Below are 14,791 nucleotides of genomic sequence, written 5' to 3'. Positions count from 1 at the left end.
ACCGAAATAAAATAATCTTAAAGAGAATATCTAATTAATTCCTCCAAGGGCGTCGAAATCCATTAACCAAATAATTTGTCACTGACAAAGAAAACACGCCCAATTACGTATTCTTAGCAGCATAAGAACGTCAATTTCAACATAATTAATATGTTATTAATATTTCAACATCGTAATTTGAAAATCAACGATTTTTAAACTACTTTTTTCACGCAGTCATTATATATTAAATCGCTCTCTTTATATATTCAGAGACACGAAGAACGCCTTGGTTGTAGAACTGAGTGCGTGGCAACGTGCATCAAAAGCACTACCAGATGAGAGATTTGGATTATATTTTAAGCTTTTAGAGTTTTGATATTGAAGTAATAACAATGGTCCCCGGCGAGAACCATCACTACGGGCTCACCATAGACCGTGCTCCCTGGAACTTTTTGTTCCAGGGAGCGAATCTTATATTATTATTATATTATTTCTATAACAATAGGTTCAGAATTGTTGGCCAGTGTGATATAAATTACTAAGAACTCGTACATATTGACATTCTGTTTATTGTTTCGGTTTTACAACTTGGCATCCAATCTGAGAGAAAATATTTTTTTTTTAAATTTCGAAGATAATTTTTTTTAATTAGACAGATGTTCCTCACTATATTTAATACATAATCAACACTTTAGTGAATAAACGGTGCTCAGAGGTTCACTTTCAACATGTATGAAGCTACACCTCGAACAAGAATGAAGCAACACCTCGAACAAGAATGAAGCAACACCTCGAACAAGAATGAAGCAACACCTCGAACAAGAATGAAGCAACACCTCGAACAAGAATGAAGCTATACCTCGAACAAGAATGAAGCTACACCTCGAACAAGAATGAAGCAACACCTCGAACAAGAATGAAGCTACACTTCGAACAAGAATGAAGCAACACCTCGAACAAGAATGAAGCTACACCTCGAACAAGAATGAAGCTACACCTCGAACAAGAATGAAGCTACACTTCGAACAAGAATGAAGCTATACCTCGAACAAGAACGAAGCTACACCTCGAACAAGAATGAAGCTACACCTCGAACAAGAATGAAGCTACACCTCGAACAAGAATGAAGCTACACCTCGAACAAGAATGAAGCTACACCTCGAACAAGAATGAAGCTACACCTCGAACAAGAATGAAGCTACACCTCGAACAAGAATGAAGCTACACCTCGAACAAGAATGAAGCTACACCTCGAACAAGAATGAAGCTACACCACGAACAAGAATGAAGCTACACCACGAACAAGAATGAAGCTACACCTCGAACAAGAATGAAGCTACACTTCGAACAAGAATGAAGCTACACCTCGAACAAGAATGAAGCTACACCTCGAACAAGAACGAAGCTACACCTCGAACAAGAATGAAGCTACACCTCGAACAAGAATGAAGCTACACCTCGAACAAGAATGAAGCTACACCTCGAACAAGAACGAAGCTACACCTCGAACAAGAATGAAGCTACACCTCGAACAAGAATGAAGCTACACCTCGAACAAGAATGAAGCAACACCTCGAACAAGAATGAAGCTACACCACGAACAAGAATGAAGCAACACCTCGAACAAGAATGAAGCTACACCTCGAACAAGAATGAAGCAACACCTCGAACAAGAATGAAGCTACACCTCGAACAAGAATGAAGCTGGACTTCACACACACGGTGAGAGGGATGCAGAGGAGAAAGCACTTTTCCCTCCAGTGGCGGCGCTACACCTCAAATGACTGGGGTCTCTGGCCTCGGCACCCGAACTGGTAGCGTCCTTCCGTCTCCACCACCACCACCTGCAGTGGGTGCTGGGGTGTCCGTCCTCGAACCCCTCCGTCATGGTGAAATATGGCTACCAGAGTACAATCTTTTCTGACGTGACAGGAAACACAGGCTAATACAGGATAGGGTTATCTTGTACGTCAAGCACTCACCCAACTACAATGAGCTGGAGGAAGTGCTCATAATCAAAATAGAGATTTTAGATATGGTTACTGTCCTTTTATGGGAGCCGGTCGGCCGAGCGGACAGCACGCTGGACTTGTGATCCTGTGGTCCTGGGTTCGATCCCAGGCGCCGGAGAGAAACAATGGGCAGAGTTACTATCACCCCATACCCCTGTTACCTAGCAGTAAAGTAGGTACCTGGGTGTTAGTCAGCTGTCACGGGCTGCTTCCTGGGGGTGGAGGCCTGGTCGAGGATCGGGCCGCGGGGACACTAAAGCCCCGAAATCATCTCAAGATTGTATATAAGTCACCAGAGGATAATTCCGAGCATTTTAAAGGTCAGTTAATGAAAATAGAATATTGCCTATAAAACCTCGTAAACCCTGCCCCAATTATCATCTTGCTTGGCGGCTTCAACCTACGACACCTACAATGGAAGACCGTGGCAAATACAGTTATATCTGAGAGAATCCCAGAAAGAAGTCTAAATGACCTCAGAACACTGAATAGATTTACTGAACAAAAAATTGTACCACTTACGGGCTATTCATGCCCGTGCCACCTCTTGGGTGGCTGAATCTTTATCAATCAATCAATCAATCAATGACAGACCTGACCAGGCAAGGACACACTCCAGCCCTGAACGATCAACTTTATTAACAAAACAAACGTCTATATTTTGTTGCTCAATATTATAATTTAAAAAAGGCCGTGAATCGTGTTTTGGAGAGTGAAAGGATATGCTACAAAAAAAAAAAAACAAAGATGTGAAGAAATTTGCATGTCACACTGTATCGTGTGAAAGTGTGGGCTTGTAACTCCTGGTGTCTTGGTGAGATCATTGAGGAGATGCTTCACGTGAGCACGCACGCACACGTGCGCACGCGTACACACACACGCGCGCGGATGCGTACACACACACACAAACACACACACACACACACACACACACACACACACACACACACACACACACACACACACACACACACACACACACACACACACATGCTCCAGTTGATTGACAGTTGAGTGCGCATACACGCACACACGCGCGTGTATGCCCGTCTGACACTGTCAGATTTTTAATCACGTTTATTTTTCGTGATACACACACACACATACACACACACACACACACACACACACACACATCTAACTCCTCTCTCGTATTGAACACAACCTCTGTCAGTAGTAACTTATTGACATCATCAGTGTAAAGTTAGCACTCTGAAGCACTCCTTCAGAACAGAGAGAGGAAAACAAGACGCACCAACGACCGTCTTACCCTCACAGGCGCTGCCTTCACCTCCACCACCACACCTGCTTATGCTGCTCTCCGTCTAGTGTAACCCACCTCACAAACGTCAACATTCCCATGCAGGCGAGGAGTCACAATAACGTGGCTAAAGTATGTTGACCAGACCACACACTAGAAGGTGAAGGGACGACGACGTTTCGGTCCGTCCTGGACCATTCTCAAGTCGACGAAACGTCGTCGTCCTTTCACCTTCTAGTGTGTGGTCTGGTCAACAAGTCAACATTCCCAGTATCATCAACTGCTAAGCCTCATGAAAATACGTTTTCCTAATCAGGTGTGTGTGTGTGTGTGTGTGTGTGTGTGTGTGTGTGTGTGTGTGTGTGTGTGTGTGTGTGTGTGTGTGTGTGTGTGTGTGTGTGTTCCTTGTCATGGAATACTGTTTAGGCTACGTCACGTGTGTGTGTGTGTGTCCGCTCCTCTCTCCCTCCCATCCCCTAACGCCTATCCACGCGTGAGGGGATGGGATGGGATGGTGGATGTGGGGATGGATGAGAGGAGCGGACAGCCACCTGACCGCCAGCCTCCTCCATGCCCCAGGCTAGTCTTCATTAAGTCATCCGAACAAACTCTTGCCGTCATCCTCCGGTGCAAGTCACCTCCGGACACCGCAAGATTATGTTCGCCAGTTCCTTTGTTATTGTTCATTGTTTACTTATGGCATTTGAACATTCCTTGTTTATCCACGATGCCCCTGACCACGTGACCCTGACCACGTGACCCCTGACCACGTGACCCTGACCACGATGCCCCTGACCACGATGCCCCTGACCACGTGACCCTGACCACGTGACCCCTGACCACGTGACCCCTGACCACGTGACCCTGACCACGATGCCCCTGACCACGTGACCCTGACCACGATGCCCCTGACCACGATGCCCCTGACCACGTGACCCTGACCACGTGACCCCTGACCACGTGACCCTGACCACGTGACCCTGACCACGATGCCCCTGACCACGTGACCCTGACCACGATGCCCCTGACCACGTGACCCCTGACCACGTGACCCTGACCACGTGACCCTGACCACGTGACCCTGACCACGTGACCCCTGACCACGTGACCCTGACCATGAATTCAGCAGATTTATTTTTAACTGATATTCATTTTTTTAATGTTTACCACAAGCAGTTGGGTTCATTTTTGCGTGCGGGCCGATAACTGCGACGCTTGTGAGAAGAAAATATTACGGTCCTAGACTGGAATTTCCCCCTTACGTGCAGAGGTAATCACAGTAATCCAGCCCCGAGATCCTTAACTAAATATAAACATGATGCGTACTAATGACGCATTATCCCACACTTTAACACGACGGGTGTAAACACCCTCGTAGAATTTAACCAAACTTCCGTGAAGCCATTTTCCTTAGCCTTGGACGGCCCTGGCGCTCTATACACCTAAGACTTTTATTAGCAGTAGGCATCCATCAGTCTCAGGAGACAATGGTGTTGCCCTCTGGTTGTCGGTCTGGAGTGGCCTCACCAGGGCACAAAGCCAGGGTAGGTTGATATGGAGGAGAAGCTGTTACCCATGCAGCAGGTCCCCCCAACCTCTCCACGGCGCTGAAAGTCTCCAATGGAAAGGCAAACGTCAATACGATTGGTTCTTAGCAATGTGTTAACTCGTGTGGCACTCGCCTCACTTCCCTGCCAGACATCTTAACGGAAATACCCTGAGTATGTGAGGCCGCAGCGTGCCTATCAGAGGATGATTGTAGGAGCAGTGTGTCCACTAGAGGACATCCGGGCTACTCATGCCCGTGTCAACTCTTGGGTGGCTTAGTCTTCATCAATCACCACTAGAGGATACATTTTGCCTCGGTGTGCCCAATAGAGGATACATCTTGGTGAGGCTGTAATGCTTAAACACATTTTGTTTTAAACGTTGTAAGTTAAACGTATAATTCATAGTTTGTAAAGCAAGTATATTCGTCAAGTAGGCCTATGGAGAAAATACATATATATATATATATATATAATGTTGACCAGACTACACACTAGAAGGTGAAGGTACGACGACCGACCATTCTCAAGTCACAATTGACTTGAGAATGGTCCAGGACGGACCGAAACGTCGTCGTCCCTTCACCTTCTAGTGTGTGGTCTGGTCAACTTACTTTAGCCACGTTATTGTGACTCATCGCCTGCATATATATAATGATCCATGCTTAAGTCGTTCATACCACGGGAGCTTAACTAAGTGAGAAAATTTCCATACAAAGAACTAGCATTAACCAGCAGTGACAAAGGCTCAAGGGAGCTTATCATCGTCACTGCACTAGGGGGGTAACAATCTAGTACTACTATATAACTGTAGGTCGCAGGTACTTACAGTAGGAGGCGGCCCTGAGTACGGCCTTGTAAGCACGTGCCACCACCACTCCCAAACTGCACGGTCGGCACGTGCAGCCTGCAGCGTCGTGGTCACTATGGTGCCACTTGCCAGGCCCCACAGATGGGTAGAGGACACGGGGCTGTGTCACCACGGGCGGGGACGTCGCTACTCCCAGCATCATGGATCCGCTAGTACCGTTTAGGGCCTTGTCTAAGTGCTCGGTGTGGCCGTAAGTCTTTTGGTATTTTGCTGGTTGATGCTGGAGGGTGAGATGCTGGTGCTGGTGGTACACGTGATGGTCGCAGCAGAAGGACAGGTGTGGTCGAAGTCTCTGAGCTCGCCGGCCAGTTACATGGGCACCTTTGGCCATTACAGAGAGCACGCCATCGCCCGGAGCCACACTGTAGCTTCGCCCGAGCCGTCGGCCGGCGTGAGCTATACTTTCACGTCTTCCAAGTCCATTATAGGTGGCGGCCGGAGTTAATGAATGTATCTTATAAGCTCCCCGATTGATAGCCGACACACAGGACGACGAGCGCGAGATGGCCGTGCCTCTGCGGCCGCCATGTTGTGTCAGGTTGAAGAAGGCCTCAGAGCCAGAGGCGGCACAGCTATTATTGTTTACATGGACGGTAACAAGAGGCGGCTCCGGGGCCATGTTACCTGCTTCCCGACTGGCGCCTGTGGCCATTGGGTCCAGTGTACCCCATGCTGCGGCCACCGCGGGTCTCTTGCTGCGCGAAGCCCCGCTCGCGGTGCGGCAGGCAACGGTGGCGCTGCGGGGGATGTTGAAAGAAGGCCGCGGCACTATTCTGGCGTCCCGCGGTAGGCGCCAGGAGGTGGTAGTCTCTCTGGCAGACACGAGGGCCACGGGCGGCATAACGTGACCGCCCGCCCACGCAAGACTCTCCCCTACGTAGTCCGACATGGTGACGGTGGAGCGGCCTAGGCCTACAGGTGTGGTGGGAACCAGATCCTGCATTCAGCACTTCGCGGGACTCACCGCTCCCGCCCTCACACAGTCCTCATTGTGCCTCACCACACCACGACACCGGTGAGAGCAGCAGAAACACTTTGCCAAGTTTTCCCCATAATTAAACGGGGCTTCATGTATCGTAGCTTGTAAATAAGGCACAACGACTGAAGAATAAATATAACACACAAATTATTGTTATATCATGAGAAGGTTCAATCACCAAGTTTTATCCTCGTACATAATGAGGATGTCTCCATCTTCAGAGTGTAACACTGTACCACTGGACAACACCTCCACTAGTCTCGTCCACAGTAACCACAGCCTTAAATCTTCACCTACAACACCTTTGTAAAATAGAAACAACGACGTAAGGAACAACAGCCACATACCCAGACCTAGCAACACCCAGTAAATAACAGGACACTAAATCATAACCAGAGCTCAAATACAGTACTGCAGAAGGAATTAAAGCCTGACACAGCCCCACCCTACAACCACAAAACTCTCACAACAGAGCAATATACACCATATATTGTAGCCTGAAAAATACAGTCCAGTATAAAACTAAAAAACAGACAATAGTTCACCACAACTAGAAGCCGCTATCTCCATTCACTAAGCCGCACGCATAGCGGTAAACTCGACACAACATTAAATATAACAAACAAAAGCATCCGTTACCAGCATCCGCTGCGGCCAGTCCAAGGGGATATCTAGGAGTCAACACCATGATAGTGAATCAGATACCTTTGATATCGTTCATCCTTATGCGCTTTTGTTCTCGTACTGGCATCCTTAGTGATATTTAGAGCACATCTACCACCAGTCTTCCCGGCTTGGTGCCTTCTTTTGGTAATTACTTACTTGATAATAAATAATATTTTGAAATCTTTATACTTTGATAAAATATGTACGAACAAGCATTTGAGGTACATAATCAATAGTATCATTCATTCATATTATATATATATATATATATATATATATATATATATATATATATATATATATATATATATATATATATATGCGAAAAAGCCTGAATGGTCCCCAGGACTAAATGCAACTGAAAACTCACACCCCAGAAGTGACTCGAACCCATACTGCCAGGAGCAACGCAACTGGTATGTATATATATATTTCAGAACTACTGCAGTACACACGAATCCAAGCAAAACAAACGTAATCTACACAAAATATTATTACTAGCCAAAACAAAGAGCAACACACCAGCCGAATCACAGAGCCATCAACACTAGAGTGCCACACTAGCTGAATCACAGAGCCATCAACACTAGAGTGCCACACTAGCTGAATCACAGAGCCATCAACACTAGAGTGCCACACTAGCTGAATCACAGAGCCATCAACACTAGAGTGCCACACTAGCTGAATCACAGAGCCATCAACACTAGAGTGCCACACTAGCTGAATCACAGAGCCATCAACACTAGAGTGCCACACTAGCTGAATCACAGAGCCATCAACACTAGAGTGCCACACTAGCTGAATCACAGAGCCATCAACACTAGAGTGCCACACTAGCTGAATCACAGAGCCATCAACACTAGAGTGCCACACTAGCTGAATCACAGAGCCATCAACACTAGAGTGCCACACTAGCTGAATCACAGAGCCATCAACACTAGAGTGCCACACTAGCTGAATCACAGAGCCATCAACACTAGAGTGCCACACTAGCTGAATCACAGAGCCATCAACACTAGAGTGCCACACTAGCTGAATCACATTACCCCCACATAAACACAGATGTAGCACAGTGCCACACCAACTATGCATCCCAGTGCCACACCATTTATCCAGCCATACTCTAACCACATTACAGTGCCATACCATCTACACAGCCACACACTTGCAATATCATAGCACCACATCTGCACAGCATTAACACAGTGCCACACCACACTAGCCACACCACAGAGTATCACACTAGCCACACCACACTAGCCACACCACAGAGTATCACACTAGCCACACCACACTAGCCACAGCACAGAGTATCACACTAGCCACACCACACTAGCCACACCACAGAGTATCACACTAGCCACACCACAGAGTATCACACTAGCCACACCACACTAGCCACACCACAGAGTATCACACTAGCCACACCACACTAGCCACAGCACAGAGTATCACACTAGCCACACCACACTAGCCACACCACAGAGTATCACACTAGCCACACCACAGAGTATCACACTAGCCACACCACAGAGTATCACACTAGCCACACCACAGAGTATCACACAAGCCACACCACAGAGTATCACACTAGCCACACCACAGAGTATCACACTAGCCACAGCACAGAGTATCACACTAGCCACACCACAGAGTATCACACTAGCCACACCACAGAGTATCACACTAGCCACAGCACAGAGTATCACACTAGCTACACCACAGAGTATCACACTAGCCACACCACAGAGTATCACACTAGCCACAGCACAGAGTATCACACTAGCTACACCACAGAGTATCACACTAGCCACACCACAGAGTATCACACTAGCCACAGCACAGAGTATCACACTAGCTACACCACAGAGTATCACACTAGCCACACCACAGAGTATCACACTAGCCACACCACAGAGTATCACACTAGCCACACCACAGAGTATCACACTAGCCACACCACAGAGTATCACACTAGCCACAGCACAGAGTATCACACTAGCCACACCACAGAGTATCACACTAGCTACAGCTAGATCCAGCCGGTACAGAGAGTGCCACACCATCTACATGAGCGTGTCACACATGGCAGTACACATGTACACAGGTGACATCAGCCAACATAAGAAGGACACACTAACACCATGATAAACATGCCATTATGGCTGCAGCAGCACTCTTGGGCTGTAAAGCCCAAGAGTGTACTATGTACGACACGTTGTGGTTTCTGAACACACAAAACTAACACACACACACATACACAACAGGTGTGGAGGCCAAAATCATCAATAGTTCCATAGCGTCATATGACCAAGAGTACTGGGAAGACGGGACACCACAAGAGTACTTCTCATCCTGTAACTACACTTAGGTAATTGCACTTAGACCATTACACACACGTAATACAAAAGCACAGATAAGCACCCTCAAAATAGGCTCCGATCAACTGGACTGTGATAACAGCATCATTCCGAAAATATCTCGCCACGTGGAATAAAAGATTAGAGGGATGGAGCGACAAATGCTGGCTCCAGGCAGTGTTGACGCTCGGTAAAGACACTACCACCTTGCCAGGACGTTGGTGGGTACAGAATCACGCACGAAAACGCATGTTTTCCTGTTCTATGTTTCATGAATAAAGTTATCAGTTGTTTCACTTCCTCTAAGGAAAACTCCCATCTTTAATAAACACACACATACACTTGTATAAAACCAAAATTCTTCATTACAACGCGAGTGTATGATAAGTGCGTGAAGGTCGGGTAACATCACGCCTGTTCACTAGATGCACGCAAACACACACACACACACACTATAAGACGGTGCAAACACGCGCGTGGCGCGGCTCCTGATGTCAACCCTCCCACCTGCGGTCCACCACTGGCGCGAGAAGATAGGTGCACGCTGCTTGGCTGGTCGTCGAGTTCCTCCCGCCGAAATCATACGTAATGTTTAGCTCAAAACATCTCCAGTACATAATCGCTCCTCGATGGCTAAATTAACCCTTGCTTTAATACCCTTCCGTTATTAATGTATTCTACTAATATTTATATATTATTATCAATGGGATATTATTTCACGATAAATAATTACAACTTATTCTCATATTCGAGACTTTTGAGAGTCAGCGATATAAAGTGAAACGGAGAAAAAGTGAGCGGGAAAGTGAGTTGGAGGGTGTAAGGGAATCACAGCCCGCCCACGCCTGCCCATCCTCACCTGCCTTCATCATTATTCATCATATTGTCATCATCCACTGACACTCCCTCGCTCTATCTCACACACACACACACACACACACACACACACACACACACACACACACACACACACACACACACACACAGCCCCGTCCTGCACTCAATTGGCCTGTTCCCCTAAAGTTATTACGCGCTGCCTGCCATCTCTTTACTATGCCACCCCTGCATGTCACTCCCACTACGGCCCTAACAACTTGGGATGGACGGTAGAGCGACGGTCTCGAAGTAGTCCTCCTTTGTTCAAACTACATTTCTTATGTTTACTGGGAGGGCCTTGGAGCTGTGTCCTCAAGGGTGTTGGGAGACAGACACCGGGAGCCAATATGGCCTCGTGGCCTCCCCAGACCACGAGGGGAAGCTGTACCTCATAACAATCAAGGGGTCTCACTTAATTCATTTCCCCTTTACATGCGAGCCCTCCATCTGGGCTTCTAATTATTGGCTTGCGTGAAGTCTTACGCCCTTAGCAGGAGCTGTTCCCTGAACATGTTACAAGGCATTAGCAAATAACAGTATCTGAGGGAATTAGAATTATGAAATAGTCAGTATGCTATCTTGACAGTTTGTAAGGGAGCATCGTGTAGGATAATGCAAAAAGCGCGATAATAATGCAAATAATAATAATAATAATTATGCAAATATTCAGGAAATATATTCGAAATATGCAAATATATTCGCGTATTTATTCAACATACTGTACATGGCGTATATATAAACAGTACGGGGGCATGCACTCAACAGTGCTAACTGGGAACCCAAACATAAATAAGGACCTTCAAAAACGGTTGAAAAGGTACGGAAATTTACCACCAAGTATAAATTTAGCCGCCTGATGTTGTGATTAACTGATCTAGCATAGGCCGAGAGACCCAAACCTCACAATGATGGAAAACGTGGCCAGAAACGAATCATGATTACATCATACAAGATACTCGGAGGAACGGAAGTCGACAAAGACAAACTCTTCATAATGGGTCGGACCAGGACAAGCGAGCTCTCACAAGGATGGGACCAGGCCGAGGGGGGGGGGGATCTCAAAAGGGGTGGGAAAAGGCCGAACGGGGGAAGGGGGGGAGGGTCTCACAAAGGTGGGGACCAGGACACGCAGCAGACACCACCCAATGGTGCCCAGACCATTAGAGAAAATAGTGGAGCAAAACAAGGGTTTCCCAACGACTAACCACTTACCGCTCCTCCAGCGCCCTCTGAGTCTTTCCACATGTAATCTTAAGTGGGAGAAAAACTCTGGCCACCAGAGGAATTCCAACTTATTCTCCTGGTCACACGCCAGCCAGAACTTTGGTCAGCTGCATCGCTACAAGCACAAGCACCTCCACCTTTATGACCACCTTCAGCAGTGCCTGCATCTTCAGTAGCAACACCTTCACCTTCGCCTCCGACAGTACCACCACCACCATCTGCACCCCCACCACCACCACCAGCACCACCACAACCTTGAGGATAACCTGACCCCAGATTGCATGCGTAATATTTGTGCGCTGAGTTAGACAATATTTGTCACATTCAAAATTGAAACTTTAATGGAACTGGCGCATGGCACCTGAACACTTACTAGACTAATGAGTCTCGGCATCAATGGTTGAGTCAACTTAGATTCTGAGGAAAAGCAATATATTTCCTGTACCTCTGATAAAAAAAAAAGATTTAAGACCCCTTATTATTAAAACATTATACGTAAATGAAGCGTAAATGAAAGTGATTTCATATATTTCAAGTCTTAAATTTAGGCCTTTTATAAGAAAATTTTACCATAAAGGAAAATGTAGACTTTTTTGCATTTTCCCCAAACTGTCCTCCAGTTTGAAAAATAAGACGAATGTAAAATATTATGCTTGAGTGCATTTAGTGAATGCAATTAAAGGTTATATTGTACATATTTGAAGACTTAAATTTAATTGTATAGATTAATTTGACCACATCGAAAAAACGGAGATTTTTCGCATTTTACCCAACCTCCAGATTAAAAAAAATTAAGAAGAATATTTAGTTATGTAAGCAAGTACCTGGGGTGAAAAATTTAATTCAAAATCTAAAGGAAATCACCAACAAATCTGGTATAAACAATTATATCAATTACTTAAATTATATATCTTTGTGCACGAATTAAAACCAGATTGTTAAGAAAAGTAACACAGCCCCGATAATCTCCAACATTTCCTACACCCTCGGCTCCGAAAAAAAAATGCTCAAAGTAAAAATGGCCAAATTATATTTTAGGCAAACATGCCAGCAGGAATTTGTGCGAAATAAGTTAGTAGGAATATGAACAAATAATTATATTTTCTGAAAATTCCCACAATTCCCGCTGACTTCAATAAAGATGTAAGCCTCATTGCCCAATTTATCCAATTTACAGTCCAAATACTTAATCAGCACCACCAGGAAGAGCATCAACAATAGCTGCTACAATCAACAATTGTATCCGGTAATACAATCAACTACAACAGCAGCATTAGCAGCAGCACCTGCAGTGCCCTCGCTATCACCTCCAGGAGTACCAGTACACCCAGTAAACTCCTCCAACATCAGTATCCTCACCAAGAGCAAGACTACCAACACCTACAATAGAACTATACACATTTCCAGAAAAAAGGGGAACAAGCAGGTTTAGTCCTGATATAATGGTGAGGTGATAATGGCACAGAATCTCTCTACAGTTTATCGACAATTACTCCTTGTACTATAAACCTCGAATAAAGGGACAGTTATCATATGAAGGAGCAATTTACATATGAAGTAACAGGTTACATATGAAGAAACAGGTTACATATGAAGAAACAGGTTACATATGAAGAAACAGGTTACATATGAAGAAACAGGTTACATATGAAGAAACAGGTTACATATGAAGAAACAGGTTACATATGAAGAAACAGGTTACATATGAAGAAACAGGTTACATATGAAGAAACAGGTTACATATGAAGAAACAGGTTACATATGAAGAAACAGGTTACATATGAAGAAACAGGTTACATATGAAGAAACAGGTTACATATGAAGAAACAGGTTACATATGAAGAAACAGGTTACATATGAAGAAACAGGTTACATATGAAGAAACAAGTTACATATGAAGAAACAGGTTACATATGAAGAAACAGGTTACATATGAAGAAACAGGTTACATATGAAGAAACAGGTTACATATGAAGAAACAGGTTACATATGAAGAAACAGGTTACATATGAAGAAACAGGTTACATATGGTCGAAACAAAAACTACAGGTTAAAAATAGTAACTAAAAATATCCTCGCAAACTAAAACAAAAAAAAACTGCCCACTTCGACTTCTTAACCAATAACAATTTGACATAACTTCACCCCAATTCAACTGTCTTTCACGACCGAAAGTCCAGTGCCTATAGAGCGGAATGCCATCCGTAACGTTGGAAAGCGCAGGCCACTGTGTTGGCCCGCACGCCGGCTGACCTTCTCCGGCATCTTCAATAGCTACAGCAGTACTCGGATGGGAGACGTCACTCTTTATTGACTGGTCTTCAAGGCCAGGAGCCACCACACCTCTTCCAGGGCCGGGGAGGGGTAGTAGGCATGTCACAGCTTACTGTGGAGCGAGATCTAGCTCCAGGGCCCCTATCTTCCAGTGGCGGGGGGTAGTAGGCATGTCACAGCTTACTGTGGAGCGAGATCTAGCTCCAGGGCCCCTATCTTCCAGTGGCGGGGGGTAGTAGGCATGTCACAGCTTACTGTGGAGCGAGATCTAGCTCCAGGGCCCCTATCTTCCAGTGGCGGGGGGTAGTAGGCATGTCACAGCTTACTGTGGAGCGAGATCTAGCTCCAGGGCCCCTATCTTCCAGTGGCGGGGGGTAGTAGGCATGTCACAGCTTACTGTGGAGCGAGATCTAGCTCCAGGGCCCCTATCTTCCAGTGGCGGGGGGTAGTAGGCATGTCACAGCTTACTGTGGAGCGAGATCTAGCTCCAGGGCCCCTATCTTCCAGTGCCGGGGGGTAGTAGGCATGTCACAGCTTACTGTGGAGCGAGATCTAGCTCCAGGGCCCCTATCTTCCAGTGCCGGGGGGTAGTAGGCATGTCACAGCTTACTGTGGAGCGAGATCTAGCTCTCGGGCCCCTATCTTCCAGTGCCGGGGGTAGTAGGGATGTCACAGCTTACTGTGGAGCGAGATCTAGCTCTCGGGCCCCTATCTTCCAGTGCCGGGGGTAGTAGGGATG

At 46.0% G+C, this 14,791-nt stretch overlaps 2 protein-coding genes across 3 annotated transcripts in view; both read right to left on the bottom strand.

Annotated features, from left to right (window-relative positions):
• Btk (tyrosine-protein kinase Btk29A) overlaps nt 1-14,791 on the bottom strand; it is a 495,654-nt gene that overhangs the window by 362,883 nt on the left and 117,980 nt on the right. The window lies entirely within an intron of this gene.
• Nucleotides 5,450-7,544, bottom strand: LOC123745060 (uncharacterized). Its single transcript, XM_045725357.2, has one exon. The coding sequence runs from the start codon at nt 6,614-6,616 to the stop codon at nt 5,603-5,605; it is 1,014 nt and encodes a 337-aa protein (XP_045581313.2). The 5' UTR covers nt 6,617-7,544; the 3' UTR covers nt 5,450-5,602.

Source organism: Procambarus clarkii, chromosome 57 (genome assembly GCF_040958095.1).
Source record: "Procambarus clarkii isolate CNS0578487 chromosome 57, FALCON_Pclarkii_2.0, whole genome shotgun sequence".
NCBI lineage: Eukaryota > Metazoa > Arthropoda > Malacostraca > Decapoda > Cambaridae > Procambarus > Procambarus clarkii.
The sequence above is the reverse complement of the archived record's forward strand: the minus strand, read 5'-3'. Positions and strand labels throughout refer to the sequence as shown.

Coding starts and splice junctions, on each gene's coding strand:
- LOC123745060 (XM_045725357.2), bottom strand. CDS start 6,616: ATGCAGGATCTGGTTCCCACCACACCTGTAGGCCTAGGCCGCTCCACC.